This window comes from Strongylocentrotus purpuratus, unplaced genomic scaffold (genome assembly GCF_000002235.5).
Source record: "Strongylocentrotus purpuratus isolate Spur 01 unplaced genomic scaffold, Spur_5.0 spur5_scaffold_3, whole genome shotgun sequence".
Lineage (NCBI taxonomy): Eukaryota > Metazoa > Echinodermata > Echinoidea > Camarodonta > Strongylocentrotidae > Strongylocentrotus > Strongylocentrotus purpuratus.
The window spans coordinates 1,225,590-1,242,642 of record NW_022145609.1 but is presented as its reverse complement, the minus strand read 5'-3'; the positions used below and the strand labels follow the sequence as shown (position 1 = coordinate 1,242,642).

The following is a 17,053-nucleotide window of genomic DNA, read 5'->3' as shown; positions in this document are numbered from 1 at the left end:
ACCCCCCCCCCCCGCCCCCTCCCCCTCCCCCTCCACTCCCCTCCCCCCCCCCCCCCCCCCCCAATGCACCGAGTGCCACCTCTGGCATAATGGGCAAACGAGAGAGGAAAACAAAACGGAAAATCATATCATTCATTTCAGCAATATTTTTGGGGTAAATCATGGAATCGAATTAGAAATGTACCACGTTTGAAATTTATTTTCCCCCCCCCCCCCCCCCCCCCCCCCCCCCCCATCAGTGCTTTCGGTAACAGATATATTTTGTAGCGCTTGTTGATATTTACTTTCCACTTGAATCTTGATTGTTTTACATTTTGCTTTCCATACTCGAACACCTCCCCTCCTTTCTGCATCTCATATCGCTGGTCCTGGGAATTGCTTTTTGCATAACTGCTGTCTATTTTAGCTATTCTCCGTTTGTTTCGGATCGTGTTTCTGTCTATTCTGCGTGAGTATGTTCATGATTATATCACATGTCATGTTTTCTTGACCACTCTCCTTCTTCTTCTTCTTCGCTATAAAAAAGTACAGCTGCGCGGTGGCCTGGGGCCCGTTCCTAGAAACCGTCATAAGTCTAACTTCTTGACTATCAGTGTCACATTGAAACGTGTGTTATAGAATTAACACGCGTTTCAATGGGATAGTCAAGAAGTTAGACTTATGACGCTAGAAACGGGCCCCTGTAGCCTAACTGTTAGACCCTATACAGTTACAGGCCACCGCGCCCGTCACGTCGTGTGGGGGTATTCTCGTACTGATGTAGGTGCTGTGGCGCATGTGCAGGTGTATACAGTGCAGAAAAAACGAAGCCGAGAATTTTGGATGTTTTTATTATAACTTAATCACTCATATTTGTAAAGCTTAGACCCTCCTCTTTCATTTGATGCCACCCAGGCGGATGACTGAAGCCTGCGTTGTGTTACGTGCCCCTCCCCTGTTCATCATGTTCATACATAGACGCAGGCTATGCTATGTTAAGTGGAAAACACTCCGTCCCTCGGACAGGACGTTAAATGGAGGCCCTGTTAAGAACCCACTGCACTAATTGTATGAGAGTAGGGGGAACCCCGGTGTAGTGGTCCACCTGCACACACCCCGATAATACTCTGTAAAGAGGTCTGTACACTGGCGTACCTATGGGGGGGGGCAGGGGGGCAGAGTGCCCCCCTGACGGGCTCCAGGGGAAAAAAAGAAAAAGGGGAAAGAAAAGAAAAGAAAGGAAAAGGAAAGAAAAAGAAAAAAGGAAAAGGGAAGAAAAAAGGAAAGAAAGAGAAAAAAGGGAAAAAAGGAAAGAATAAAGGAAGAAGAAGAGAAAAGGAAGAAAAAGGGAAAAGAAAAGGAAAGGAATAAAAATGGGGAAATTTTTTTAAAAAATGACCATGGCCGTACGCACCAGGGGGGGGGGGGCAGTTGACCCCAGATATTTTGAAAACGTACAGTTTTTTTCCTGAAAATGTAGTGTAGGCCTAGGCCTATACCAAATCCTTCAATTCTACTTTTGAAAATGCAAAAGTACCCTCATGACCAGTTCGGTCGCTCGAACTCCCTTCACTCCTTTTGCTTTTGAGATTCTTCGAAAACTTTTAACGCATCTTTCCCCCTCCCCACCAGAAAAATATTCCGCATACGGCCCTGAAAAATTAAAACAAATGAAAATAGGAAAATATAAGTGATATAACAAATTTGAAACTCTTCGCTGGCGCGAACTGCTTGCTAGCCTATTTGTATTAAATGTTTTCACTTGCTCGTCCCCTGAAAAAGAAAAGGATTAGTATTGCCTAGAATACAATTGTGCCTGCCCCGACGGGCCCCGACCTGCAACCATGGCAACAATAACACACAATATATGTACCAAATGTTACTAAAAGAGACTAATTCATTTTTCGCTCACTACACTCACTCGCGAATAAAATGAATAGACATTGCTTTGGTAACAATTGTGCCCACCCTTGACCTGCAACAATATCATTAAAAATGGAAGAGTTTTTTCGCCCTCTCGCCAAAAAGGAATTGAATCGCGTTAAACGCGATTGCATCCATCCTGACCTGCACCAATAAAAACAAGTTTATTTATTAATTTCTATTAAAAGAGAATTTATTTTTTTGCTTGCTCGCTATGCTCGCTCGCCAAAATGGAATTGACACCGCTGATGTGCCCGCCCCAACCTGCAACAATCAGTTAATAATTATGTACCAAACGTTATTCAAAGAAGTTTTGGTGTGCTCGTGCTCGCCAAAACGGAATTAACATCACCTTAGACATGATTGTGTAAGCCCTGCCCTGCAACAAAAAAATCTGAAATTTATGAACCAATTATCATCACAAAAATTTTGCTCACTCGCTACGCTCGCTCGCCAAAATAGAAATAACAGCGCTTTTAATAATCACGTCCCTGACATGGAACAATGAACCCAAGTTTATATATCATATTTTTCCTATAAAAGAGAAGTGATATTTTTGCTCGCTCGCTCGCCAAAATGGAAATAACAGCGCTTTTAATAATCACGTCCCTGACATGGAACAATGAACCCAAGTTTTATGTACCATATTTTTCCTATAAAAGAAAAGTGATTTTTTTTTTCGCTCGCTCGTGGAATTATGTGCCCACCACTAACCTGCTACAATATCATTAAAAAGAGAAATGTAGGGGGTTGCCTGCCCGCCAAAATGGGATTGACATTGCCTTAAACACGATTGTGCCCGCCCCCTACCTGCAACAATGAAACTAATTTTATATAGCTAAAATAGGTATAAAATCACCCTAAACACAATATTGTTCCCGCGCCCTGCATGAGACAATTGAACCAAGTTTAAGTGGCAATTATTAAAAAGAAGTGATTTTTTTTCTTGCTCGCTACACTCGTTTGCAAAAAAAATAAATTAACGTCGCTAACAAGTGAATGTTCCCACCCCCAACTTGCAACAATACCAGTTTATATACCAAACGTTACTTAAAGATTTTTTTTGCTCGCTCGCTCACCAGAAGTGAAAATTAGCATCGCCTTTTTTGTTTGTTTCGGTCGCTTGCCCCCCCTGACGGAGTACCCCAGGTACGCCACTGGGTCTGTACTATACTCAAAATGGAAGAAGAAGAAGAAGATGCAACAGCAAAAGTTCAGAAGTCTATCCAGACTTTGACCCGTAACGTGGAGATATGAAAATCGACTAAATCTTCACTAATTGTTCAAATAGGGTGATGGTCATGATTTAAAAGTTGTTAGACTATGTTTCTTATGTTTTTCGTGTCAATTTGCTTATCTTTTTTGGAATATTTTTCCTAAAAACGAAGACTTATAAATATAATATACACTTTCTCACAGGATTAACGGCAATTAAAACTGCTGCACATTGCAATTGCATACCGTACTCCGTAGCGTACCGACAGTGGGGTGCGACCGTAAAATGACAAATTGCTTAGATAACAGTCGCTAACTTAACACATGCGCGCGCCCGCACCCCACTGTCGGTACGGTATCCAATTGTATGGAGGCTCCCATCTGAACTTGTAGCAGACGATAACCGTCTTCATATTTATACCCTACGAACCTGATTGTTGTATGAAAATGTGAGTTTATAAATGTCCTTTACAGAATGACGCAGGTTACAATGAAGTGTTCCATTCTTCTTTAGATCTATCATCTAGTACTATTTGATGACTATCGTTTGTTCAATTTAAAGGAAAAAGAGAAGGTTTATGTTTGTCATGCAGATCATCATCATGTGTCTGGATAACCAACCGTCATCATTGATAACAAGTTTCATGAAACGACCCTGGAGCTGGAGTAGCCTGAAAAACATCATGATTGAGAGTGATCAAAGCTATTACTATTATAGGCATTTAAATTTCATTAAATAATCACTCTCTATAGACTATACAAGGTCTCACATTTGCCACCCATACCACCATTGGAATGGGTGGCAAATGGGGGATTATTTATTAAACCCGACATACATGTATGTCAACCTTCCCCATACACAGACGGTAAGTCTTGTGGTGTGCGCAGGGCGAACTAACTAGCAATTTTTGCAGGAATCTTGCAAAAAATATGTCCTCATTTTTTGTTTATCTAGAGTAGACCCAGCGGGGTGATCCATAAATTCCTAATTATACATCTGAAATTATATATGGTCTAGATCTAGATCTAGATCTAATTGTTTATATAATAATAAAAAACCTAGACCAACACATTTTACAATATAAAATAATAACATCAAAAATCTTTGCAGCTAGGCTGTCTACATCATTCATTGGTGTGATACTTTTGTGTGTTAGTGGTACCAGACATGATTAGCATTTAATGCTATTTTGTGGTCCCATTTATCCTTCAATGTTAAACATTCACATTTAATTGTTATATTGATGTACTTTTTGTTTGGATAATAAAACTCAAACTCAAACTCAAACTCAATTTCTCTCTCTCCCTCTCTCTCTCCATCTCTCTCTTTCTTTTTCTCACTCTCTTTCTTTCTCTCTCTCTCTCTCTCTCTCTGTCTCTCTCTCTCTCTCTCTCCCTCTCTCTCTCTCTCTCTCTCTCTGTCTCTCTCTCCTTGCATGATTATCATGTTTTTGTGGGAATTTTTGATCATTTCACAGTATGAGAACATCATGGAAATCATGGACGAGGCGAGATTAGCATCCTTAGAGGATCTGTGCCTTGATCAGGTTGTACATTTTATTCCTATCCTTGGGAATGAATTACAAGGTAAATATATCTCTTCTTCTGTGCATGGTCTAGTACTCCAGCTAATATTCACTATGAACATGAGTTGACGGACAAAGAAAGAGGACAAAATATACAGTTCCTCATTTTACCCTCAACAATTGCTGTGGTAGACAAAGGAACATCCCTTCACTGCTATTACCGGTATGTACAAATGTGTAGAACAGGTATCACATGCATATTCACCTGTTCTACTTATTTTACAGAATAGCAGTGAAGGGATATTCCTATGTCTACCACAGCACTTGTTGAGGGTAAAATGAGGTACTGTGTATTTTGTCCTCTTTCTTTTTCCGTCATGTTCATAGTGATTATTCCTAGTTTCTCTTTTCACACATGCCCAGCTCCATTGGTTGTTGTTTGATATGAAGTGTAACATTGATCTTGTTTCTCGCCTCAATTAAATTTTATTGTTTCACAATCAAAAAGGTTGTTTTACTTGTGACTGAGACTTTCAGCTTCTCAGATGAACCTACTCAAAGATTGTTTCTAACCTCTTTGGTGCATCCATGGACAGATGCAATTCCCTATTTGAGAGTAATGTGGCCATATAATTATGAAGGCTAGAAACAAATATTGAAATTTATTCATGAGAATCTAGAAATTATATGTCCTTTCAACATTTTTTTATTGAAAATATATATGATATAAAAATTCAATGTGGGTTTAAAGACTAGAAAAATACACCTTTTCTTCTATTTAATAATTAATAATACCAAAATATTTCTATAATTATATATAAGTGCATTTGTATCAGATCATTGTCATGTATGAATTTACACTGTAGTACATGTATGTTTTGTTGCTACTTCGATGTCTTATATCCTGTCCCCAGCTTGATGGAATGACCTGTATCTTCATTATGTTGTTGTTCTTATACTTGTTTCACCCTTTTTACTCCATAGGTCTGTCTCACGCCCTGTTTAAATGTCTGCTTCCTCTATGTGATGACTATAGGCTTGCTCTCCTCCATAACATAGCAGTCAATAAAGGTAACATCAAACAACATATCTATCATCCATTAGACATCTTCTTACATGTTTGTCAAAAAGTTGTGATTTCCCTGGCCAAGTGGCATCTGTTTGTGTTTAGTGTTTCAAGCTGCTTGGAGGTTTTGGAAGCTAAATTACTCTCTACTTCATTGCATCTACAAGCTGAAAAAAAACCCACACTGTACATGTCAGAGATAAAACTTCTGATAATAGTGCATACCGGTAGTCCAAATTGTGAATAAATCAATCAAAATCATTAGGTCAAAGGTCATGGGGCTGATTATGCATTCAAAAATGTAAATGCTTGTAATCGCATTATCATTAGAACCGACAGATGGATTACTATCAAACTCAGGACATGTATGTATCTTGCAGAGCCATGTATATGAAAAATAGCTTGTAATCACGATATTCTGAGAACCTGTTAATGGATTACAATCAAGCTTGAATCTTAAAAATTGTTTCTGTTTTGGTTTGTATAATTGCTCTGTGGCAGAGGCATCACTTTCGCCTGCGAGCAGTCGAAGATCCATCTACATGTAGTTCAGAATGCTTTGCGTCAAACATGTTTAGGCCTCTTTTTCAAGCTCATTGGGGAAAAATAACTGTCCCTGAAATATAAATGTAGGCTCTCTTCTGATGTAAACTACTACAAGTAATAACAGTACACATCCATAAATGAATAAGACAATAAATTAATTCCTGCCATCGTTGGTAGTTTTGAGCCAGCATGTGACATGTTGTCATATATTCTTTTTGTTTATTTTTTTTTCTCCCCCATCCAATACTGAATTATGTTGAATTCATAATACTTTATAGTTTCTTGTTTCAAACATTTGATCATCTCATAATATTTTATCTTCTCTATTTCTCTTTCCTGTGAACATTTCATTGTTTCTTGTAGGTCTTGACATCCAAACAATGTGGCGGGATCGATGCAGAGCTCGATTTCTTTGGTTCTACCGTCACAAATTCAAGTCAAACCTCCATGATTCATTTTGGCAGTGTCATGCGTGTTTATCTACAACCCTCAATGACCCTCATTCGCAGGACGTTGACTGGTATCAGACATATATGGATAAGATTTGTGAAGAGAATTTAGAAAAAATACGCACAGAGACAATCGAGCAAGGCAGGGAAATCCCAAGAACAAGCGTAGATGAAGGTAAAGTCTTCATGAATAAAGAGAGATTTTATTTCTGTGAACTTTAGTTCAGATGCTGCTTGTAAGTGTCGGCTTGCATGGTGATGTAGATATACAGTAGGCTTGTGGTTGCACCATGTGAGAGAGAGAGAGAGAGGATGGATTGAGGAGATTACCGAGAGTCCTTTTCAGGACTCCTCAATCCTCTCTCTCTCTCTCTCTCTCTCTCACATGGTGCACCCGCAAGCCTACTGTACAAGTTTAGTTTAGTTGCTGAATGAATAATCTCTCCTGTTACATTGAATTTATTGTCATTTCAACTAAATGCATCTACATGTATGTATTTGATTTGTAAATTACTGTGAAAAAGAGCCAGGGTGGAGATAGAAAAGGGTAATCATACTCATTACTGAAGAATTGTAAAAAAATTAATCTATGACATTGGGAAATTCCTAACATTTCTTTTGCTCTTTTCCATTTCTTTTTAGAACTTGAACTGCTTTTAATAAGTCCAATATTATTTTGCCATTCCTCAAAGTACCTGTACATACAATTAATCTTTGCTAATCTGTCTTTCATTGTGTGATAGAAACTAAGGCCATCTTGAAGTATCCCTTCTGGAGGGATTCTGAAGACATCATTCAATACAAGCCCCATCAGCTACTCCTGAACATCAAGACAGTGATAGCTTTAACCAGATCCCCCAGTGCACTTAGCCTACTGGCGCACCATCTACATACCCTCATGTGCAGGGTTCAAATCCCCACCAAGTACAGGGAACTTGCTACGTCAGCCTTGGAGAGGTTCTTGAGAGCTCTACTTGCCAGGGGGAATCTGGAGACCATGTATCTCAAGGAACAGCAGATCATGCGTGGTGAATCTGTAGACTATGCTTGCTTGCTGGCCATGCTGCTGCTGGGAAGAGCGAAAGATGACAGAGAGAACGATGTGAACACAGAGCAGACTGTTGGTATGCTTGAAGAAGAAAACTCATTAGAAAGTCAAGAGACCGCTCTAACCAACAGTCCGCAGAGAACCGATGATTTCAGTGAAGACCTGTACGACTTCTGCTTCAAGGAACCAGTGAAGACGGACTTCTACAGTGCAATGGAGGACACTGATGCAGACCCTGACGCTGACTCTGCCCAAGCATGTATCCCAGTGGCAGGGAATGTTTATGATATGTTCTGTGAGGAAGGGGCAGCAGGAGAGGAAAGCATGAACTGCGTGATGACATCCAATGCCATGCCTGAAGACCTCTGGAGGGATGAGTGCTGTCACTATGTGGATCCAGGTTGGTTCAGTTAATCGTTTGATGATATAGTGATAGTTTGGTGTGTTGGGATCCTGTTCCAAATATATTTTTCCTGTAATCTATTGAATAGGACCTTTGAGTCAAAGTGGTTACATTTCTTAAAGCCCCACTGCACTACTTATAAGCCTAAGCGGTACCCGTTGATCTCCCATGATGCCCTTTTTCTTATATTAATTGAGAGCCGATTTGATGAGATAACCACCTGCCAGTGACCTTGCAGGGAGGTCTAATCCCTCCTTGCCAAACGAGTGCAGTAAAGAAAGATGTAAAAATCCTTTCCCATTCATTTGATTCTGTTTCATCTATGATCTTGCAGTAGCATACATTTATCATGTATGCCTTTAATAGCAGACAGAGCTCATAAATTGGACAAGTGAATTGTCAGAAACTCTGGAGGAAAAGGTTAAAGAACTGCATTTGTCTTGCATTCAAGTAGAATAAAATATTGTGGTTTTTAGGATATAGGACCACTTCTCATCTAGCATTTGTTCCTTGACTTTTTGTGTAGAAATCACATATTTCCAGCACATCTTGAATGTACCTGATCCTGGACCTTCATTAGGCCACTCCATCTCCAACCTAGCCCTGGTCTATGTTAGACTGAATGCTGAGAGCTGTACTGCTCTGGCTGACTGTGTAGTCAGATCCACATCCTTACAGTCATTGGCTTTGATACAGTGTGGTAGGTAGGTCTACTCTGAACCTTTGATTTTTGCATGTGTGTTCATCTGTTCTATGGATAGCTCTATGTTTCAAATAGTCACTTGTTCTTTGGTGTTACTTTATTGTTCAGAGTGAATGTTAGTTTACATTGGCAGGACATTACTTAGTTTCATGGTATATCTAAAGGATCATTCAGAACCGCGACAATGACAAAGGCCACGTTTATTTTTTATGTGTACAGTAAATGTATGGTAGCTACGCACAACAAATTTCTTACGCTTATTCACTGACCTCTAGGTTATAAGATACAGAAATATGAATCTTATTGCACTCTATGTCGTACAAGAAAAAAATAAAAGTTTAATTCAAATCAATTGTACTCAATAAACTTGTATGATATGTAATCCAACATTATGCCACAATGCATCTCTTTATCTCATAGATACATGTACAGTCAAACCTGCTTTAGTGACCACCTGTCTACAAGGACCACATTGTTGTTTCCCTTGAAAATGGGTTCTCATTGAAACATGTACTAAAGGAACCTGTCTACAAAGACCACTTTTGTGTTTCCCTTGGACGGTTGCTGTAGACAGGTTTGACTGTATTTGGAAGATTTGCTAACTTCACCCTTTTTTCTCTGTTCCTTCTTGACAGTGATGCCAGCCTGTGGTTGGTGTGAGGTCATGTCTGGGCTTGCCTTGAGGGCACAGAAGGGACTAGTACTTCAAGAACTGGCTCTAACATTTAGCCAAACTTACAGAACCACACCCAAGTCTATGTTTGGCCAGTACTGCGCACACAAACTCAATGAGATGCTGGAGGCTTATCACATGTAAGAATGCCCTCTTGTCTTCCAACTGTCATGATTTGTGTCTTTTGTAATACCATGGTCAGGATTCATTAAGGAGGTTAAATTCAATCTGTGATATATATCTTGGTCTAAACCACTATGGACTTCTGATAAGACATTCTTGGAAACTGGTCTAGCATGATAATTGCTAAATTGTGAACATCACGTTTAAAAGCAACCTCATTTTCTCACAAAATATTTTGTTGTTGTTCACAGACGAAATCACAAGATGAAGAGTCTGAAGTTGGAGCTCCTTCTAAGCCATAAATGCCAAGCTGCTGAAAACTGTAAGTAAATATAGGATGGACCATGACAGGTGAAAACCTTTTTAATATATAATTAATGGTCTTCAATTGTAGTTACCAGTAACCCATGAATTATGGTTTTAGGCATCCGCAACAAAGTAGCCTGAGACATAATCATGCTTTCGCAGTCAAAGATCCATCTAGTTTGTGAATGGGATGTGTTAGAAAGTTCATTAAAAAGGTATAACTCAATAGTTATTGGGTTGAAGGTGCTGGCTGGAATGCTCTGTAGGGAATGGAGAATGTGCATTCATTGTTTTCTTGCATGCCTGAAACCGATGAGCAGGGTAATAAAATATCTGAAAAGACATCATAGATGTATTCAGCGCTAAATAAACCCAGAATATTATTATTATTATCATTAAGGGTACTTTCCCCTTCCTAAAATGCACAAAATGAACAACATGCTGTCAGGTTTCTTGATATAGGGTCAGTGCTTGTCTTGCATTATTTGTTAAGATAGTAATGTATCTGTAGAGTACAGTCCCATCATGTACATGTACTTCTATACTTTAAATTTTCCTCCTTTTTTTTCATTAAATAAACAAATTATGGTTTTGTGTATGGGTTTTTTCTTTTCTTCTTTCTCTTTTACATTATATGTTCATCTCTTAATTTGTTAGCTCGATATTGGGTTTACCTTAATACATGAATATATGTGTATGTTTTCCAGCATATCTCCCCAAGTACCTTCCCAGCACATCTTGCCTGACACTGAACTGCTGGGGTCGACCTTTGACCTTGGACCACTCCAACTCTCATCCTCTCCACCAGTTAGTCTCGCCTGCAGACCTTGCCTGTGCCATTCAAAGCAGGGATTCAGCCCTCACTGACCTCCTACTGGAGAACTCCTCACTTGACACCGTGGAGGTGGATACTCTGTTAGCTGCTGCAGCAAGTAAGCTGGAATTAAAATTACTCCCCTCCCCCCTCACTCCCCCCCCCCCCCCCCCCCCCCCCCCCCTGTAGAAAAAAAGAATCCATCAAGGCAATGTGATTATAACTGCATGACATAATGACATATAGAGATTTATACAGTAGGCTTGCGGGTGCACCATGTGAGAGAGAGAGGGAGGATTGAGGAGTGAGGAGTAAGGACTCCTCAATCCTCCCTCTCTCTCTCACATGGTGCACCCGCAAGCTTACTGTATATCTACATCACCATGCAAGCAGACACTTACAAGCAGCATCTATATAGAGATTTGTTATCCAATGTACACACAGATTGAGAATGATCCTATCTGTTTGGATTGAAATCAATAAAGTTTGAATTTAAAATTTGAATTTATAGATGCAATCTCTGTATTCTATGTCAGTCAGTTTCCCTCAGGATATTTGGAGTAGTACCAATCTTCCCACAGGGTTGTTGTAGATACTTTTAAATGTTATGAAAGTGACGGGTCGCATTGAGAGCGCTTAAGGGTACAATCTTATTGCTAATGATACAATAAGTTGAAGAATTAATTCTAAAAAGACGATTGTGTTCAGTAAGAATTTTCTTCCGGGAATCATCATGCCACTATGTGTGTGTGTTTATTTCTGATTTGCATTTTCTTACTAAAGATTTGGTTAGTTGCATTTTTAATCTAAAGTAGTATTCATCTACAAATTTATTTACATTTTCTTTTGACTTCTTTTTGTCATTAGTTGTGAGTTCAATTTATACAAACTATTTACACTAGACAATAGTAAACAGTTGGGAATTAAATTTAAAGCAGTTGTTTCACTTTCTAGGGAAAATGTTCTGTTGGAGAATTACATGTTGGCCTGATCTTTGTTTAGACTCTCCTATGTAAATAAATGATAATATGTTTGTCCGTTCTTTACTTTGTTTAGACTCTCCTATGCTGAAGAGGTTAAGCGTGAGGAGGAACAGGTATTCCACATCTCAGCCGAAGGGCCTCCTAGCCTTACTTCAACACTCGGGGATACGCTCTCTTGATTTATGTCAATGCAAGTTCTCAATTAAAGGTAAAGAAGGTTATCAACCTGTACAAAACTCCACTTGTTTCGTTTCTTTACTGTGATGTAAATTGATAATACAAAAGAATCAACTTAAAGCTAATCTTGGGCTCTGGTTTGGGAATTGTATTTTGAGAGAAAATTGCTATGATATATCCTGGATTGTTTATCCTACAGTAGATTGGTTGTTTGAACCAGTGAAATAAAAACAAACACACAAAAACTTGAATACTGGGCAACATCTTTGATAAAAACCACAAATCCCATTTGCACATAGTGACCTGTGTTATTAAGCACATGGTGTCGGGCCTACTTACATGGATTTACTTATCTTTCTATGCCCATTACTCAGCCACTATCCTTTTTCTACCAAAATTGTTTGCCACATGTCATTTATTTGTACTCTTGAACATTCAGTGTAAGTTTTGTTGGATTCTGTGAGAATTAATTTTCTAGTATATTTACCTGAAGTCAAGTTTATCTTTAAAGTCATAACTTCATCTGTTTTTGGATAGTTGCATTTACCATCATTAAGCATTGAGTTCAATCATCATACTTAAAGTGTGGCTTTCCCCCTACTCAGCAACAAAGATCAAATCATTATGGCTCTTATTGTTAAATTGAAAATGTGTACAGTCAAACCTGTCTATAAAGGCCACCCAAGGAAAGCAGGAAATCTGACCACTATGGTCGTCAGGTGGCCTTTCTAGACAGTTTCTACGACAAACATCTCTTTATAGAGGGAAACAATATTGGTGACTACTAGACTCAAGTGGCCTTTAAAGACAGATGGCCATTAACACCAGTTTCACTCTATGTGTATTTTCCTGGTATTTTCTGTATGTCTGTTTTGTAATCTCTTCATCGGAACTATTAAAAGCCTCTTACTAAATGTATATCTTTGCATATCTTGATAATTTCTCTTTTCTTTGCAGAGTGTGATACAGAATTTCATGATGGTCTAGTGAATGCACTGATTAACAACTGTAGTCTTCAACACCTTAATCTCTCAGATCGTATACTAGGTCAGTATTACATGTACATGTTAGCCGTTTCTCATCCATACATTACAATTCAACTCTAATATCACCAGAAACAAATCACCCCAAGTAATTTTTTTTATTTAGTTCAAACATCACCTCTAAAATGTACATAAAATACTTTAAAATTGATTATGATTAATTCTAAAAATTCTAACAATTGTCCGTCATTCCTGGGGGGTGTTTCATAAAGCTGTTTGTAAAGTTACGCATTACTTAACAAACGTCTTAAATATGAAAAGCCAAATGGGATGCTCAATCATTATTAACTGCATCAACTAAAGTTGAACTGTGCAGATGTAGATTAACATATAACAAACATTTTTAATGCAAAGTATATTTTTTGCCATTATTTAATTGAGGTTATTGGAAATATAGTCACTCTTTGTTTAAACATCAGGACAAATTTTGGGCATCCTATCTGACACTTCTTATACAAGTCGTTCGTAAAGTCATGCGTAACTTTACGAACAGCTTTATGAAACAACCCCCTGAGCTGAGATCTTGTTTCATCTTCTAATATTGGAAAGAGCCCAGTTGTCTGTTTAAAGAGCATAAAAGCAAAATGAGTTTACATAAAGGCTTGCGTGGGATTCATCAGGTTGCATTAACTTGCCATTTATCTCTCTACATAATAAAGTAATATTTGAAGTTGGTAGGATACCGCCCTAAAAATGACTTTTTGGTACCCTTTCTTCAAATTGTTTTCAATCACTCATGCATGAAATATGCATCATATGAGTTGCATCAACTGAAAGAGGAGGATCTAAGCTTTAAAAATATGTGTCATTTATTAATTATAATTGTGATTAAGTTATGATAAAACATCAATAATTCTCGGTTTCGTTTTTTCTGGGACGCACTGTACAGTCTCAACAACAAACAGGCCATCATGATGAAGTTGGGGAACCCATGTTAGGTTTTTAAATAATAATAATAATAATATTTAATTTTATATAGCGCTTAATACAAATGTCTTTAAGCGCTTTACAAATATACTATTACCCCGGTCATTGGATTCAGTGCTTGCCCGCACACAATGTGTGCACAATCTCCACTCCCTGGGGAGCATTCCAGCCAGGCGTTACATGACGCTCAAAAACTTAGAACAGCTATGATTGTTGTTGTTTTGAGTGTGTGTTTCAGGTTTGTTTTATCAACTCCTCTTCCATTCCTTCGTAAAAATGCCCAAATTTTCAGAACATGGCCTTGCAAGACAAGCAGGTTCATGCTCTTTTTCTTTGAAGCGTGTATTAAAGCCATGTAATGATTCTTGTTTAACTTTGTTCTGTAGATGATGAAGATCTGGCTATTCTAAGCAGAGCATTTGCTGTCTCAAAGCGCTCAAAGCAACAGCCTGGATACTGCCTTAATATCTGGTAAGAGGACTATCATCAAATACCCATCTCTGCTAATAACTTCTTGAACGTTCGAAGTCTAAAGTCTTCTTACAGTACATCCTTGCCTTCAGTTCAATGTCTTGAACAGTTTTTCATATCTTGTTAAATATCACTAGCCGGAATGTGCAATAATGTTTTTGGAAGAGTAGTTCTAAACTAAAACTTTGTGTCGTACCATTTTTAACACCTTTTAAATTCAGACCTACTGTATTGTGTTACTCAGTAGGGGAGCCTATTCACATACAAGCTACGCTTTTTATTTAGGCTCCCCACATTTTACATTGTTCTACCTTGCCCGTAATATCTACATATTTTGAAATTTCGTACTTATTTTCCGTACATGATATTTGATTTGAAATCTTTAATTTTTTAATTTTTTCTTGTGTGAAATCTACTCTTATAATAATATAAGCCTGTATAAAAAAAAATTAAAAAAGAATATATGCTGTTTTTTTATGTAAAATGTGGAATAACTAAAACTTCACAAACTTCAAAAATTATTGTACTGGTTATGGTAAATGGCTCTCAGCTCTAATAATAATAATAATAAATATTCATAACTGAGTACAACAAAATGGTCATTCTCCCTGGTATAATCTTTCGTCTGTTTTCTTTCTATTTTGTTTCAAACAGTCTTTCTCCCTTTTCATCAAGGGCCCTTATGCAATTTGGTGAGATGCTTTCCAAGGATGTTGATGGTTGTCGTAGTAACAAGAGAGTACATTCCCTGGATCATTTGAGTCTTGACTGGAGATGTGTTAACATGATACGGACATTGAAGACCATTATTCCTCGTGTGACGTGTCCTCACAGATTGTCCTGAAACCATGCCAAGGTTGGACAATCATCCTTGAGGTCGCATGCCCCAGTGTCTTTCATCGTTGCAATGGATGCCTGCAAGGCTGTATGATAGTGGTGATTATTTTACCTGACAGCTAAGAAAGCAATAAATGCCAGAACACCGACAGCATTAGGTCTTCTCCAAGGGACCTGGTAATGAGGATTAATGCCTTACCAAAGGGCACTAGCGCATCGTCTTGGTTTCGAACCCGAGTCACCAGATTACGAGACCACTGCTCTACCGACTGGGCTATCGCGCCTCTTGACATCACAGATCTTTCCTGTAGGCATTGTTGCTCATAGATATGATGACAACTCTAATGTTACCTGAAGGGTGTTTCACAAAGCCTTTTTTCAATCACAAATGACAAATATTAGTGACAAATCTGCTGATAACCAATCAGAAGCAAGGATTTCAGTAGCTTATAACGAAAATTGTCATTTGCCACTGATGACAAGTTTTGTGAAACGGGACCCAGGTTGGCAGATCATCCCTCAAGTCACATGACCCGGTGTCTTTCATTCCAGGAATGCCAACCCTGCATGATGATGTCAAAGACGATCATTTTATATCTGATGTATTCTCAAAGACTTAATTTTAATGTGATGGCTTATTTTTAAGGTACAGTTGAGTTATGGTCATCGATTGCATTGTGAAAGAAATGGATCAGAAAAAGTTGATCATGTAGCATTTTAGTATTGGTGTGTACTGCAAGGTTCTGGAGTCATCAAAATCATAATAAATTTGGCCCAGTATTGGTAAAGTAAGGTTTCAAAATATATAGTCATATCAAGACTTGAATGGAATTGCATTTTATTTTACTTCTGTGTGTATGCATGCATGTCATCTAAGTCTTACAAGATACAAGATACAAGATATTCTATTTGATTTTTGCAAACAAGTTACATAGAAATTTGGTTTCCACTGGCGTTACAGTAATATTCAAGAAAATATATAATTACAAGAAATAGATGAAGTAAGGAACAAATACATGCAAAAGATAATGAAGCGACAAAAATGGTCATTGATACTTCAAATCATGAGTTTCAAAATTAGGTTTTACCTATATTAAATGTATTCAGTGTTTATGTAAACTTACCATAAATGTAATTCTTTGCCGAGTAATACTTCGAGATGATATTGTGATTTATTTATTATACTAGGCTAGCATGAACCCCTTATTTTCCAGAGCAGAATGTATCTTAAAGTTCAGTCAAACCTGGGGGTGTTTCATAAAGCTGTACGTAAAGTTATGAATGACTTTACAAATGATTTGAATATGAAGAGCCAAATGGGATGCCCAAGTTTTTCCTGACATTTTCACAAAGAGCAACTGTATTTCCCATAATTTCAATTAAATTGTAGCCAAAAATACAATTTGCATTAAAAATTGTTGTTAATAATGATAAAGTTAACCGCCATCAGCATATTTCAACTTTAGCTTATGCAATTAAAAGGATTTGAGAATCCCATTTAGCCCTTCATAGTCAAGTCATTCATAAATTCAAGCGTAACTTTACGCACAGCTTTATGAAACACCCCCCTGTTGAAGGTCAACCAAGGCAAACAGAAAAGTGGTCACTGTAAAGCAAGTGGCCTCTCTAGACAGATTCTACAACACATACATGTATTTCTGTCTGGAGGGAGACACACTACATGGCCATGCACTGTACACAGGTGGCCTCTCTAGACAGGTTCTACAACACATATATGTATTCTGTCTGGAGGGAGACACACTACATGGCCATGCACTGTACACAGGTGGCCTCTCTAGACAGGTTCTACAACACATACATGTATTCTGTCTGGAGGGAGA

The 17,053-nt window shown here is 38.2% G+C and overlaps 1 protein-coding gene across 1 annotated transcript; it reads left to right on the top strand.

Moving 5' to 3' along the window:
* Positions 1-318: 318 nt before the first annotated feature.
* On the top strand, positions 319-16,362 carry LOC115918995. The gene is made up of 13 exons (XM_030996567.1): positions 319-448; positions 4,596-4,704; positions 5,628-5,714; positions 6,619-6,879; positions 7,448-8,152; positions 8,682-8,855; positions 9,494-9,671; positions 9,906-9,976; positions 10,668-10,892; positions 11,831-11,965; positions 12,892-12,981; positions 14,291-14,375; positions 15,030-16,362. Exons 2-13 carry the CDS (start codon positions 4,608-4,610, stop codon positions 15,217-15,219), a joined length of 2,298 nt encoding a protein of 765 aa, XP_030852427.1. The 5' UTR covers positions 319-448; positions 4,596-4,607; the 3' UTR covers positions 15,220-16,362.
* Positions 16,363-17,053: the final 691 nt, after the last annotated feature.

What these genes read in the sequence shown, in the direction of transcription:
- LOC115918995 (XM_030996567.1), top strand. Translation starts at nt 4,608, where the DNA reads ATGGAAATCATGGACGAGGCGAGATTAGCATCCTTAGAGGATCTGTGC. An exon ending in TAACATAGCAGTCAATAAAG is followed by an intron (nt 5,715 to 6,618) that starts GTAACATCAAAC and finishes TGTTTCTTGTAG; the next exon opens with GTCTTGACATCCAAACAATG. An exon ending in ATGCAAGTTCTCAATTAAAG is followed by an intron (nt 11,966 to 12,891) that starts GTAAAGAAGGTT and finishes TTTTCTTTGCAG; the next exon opens with AGTGTGATACAGAATTTCAT.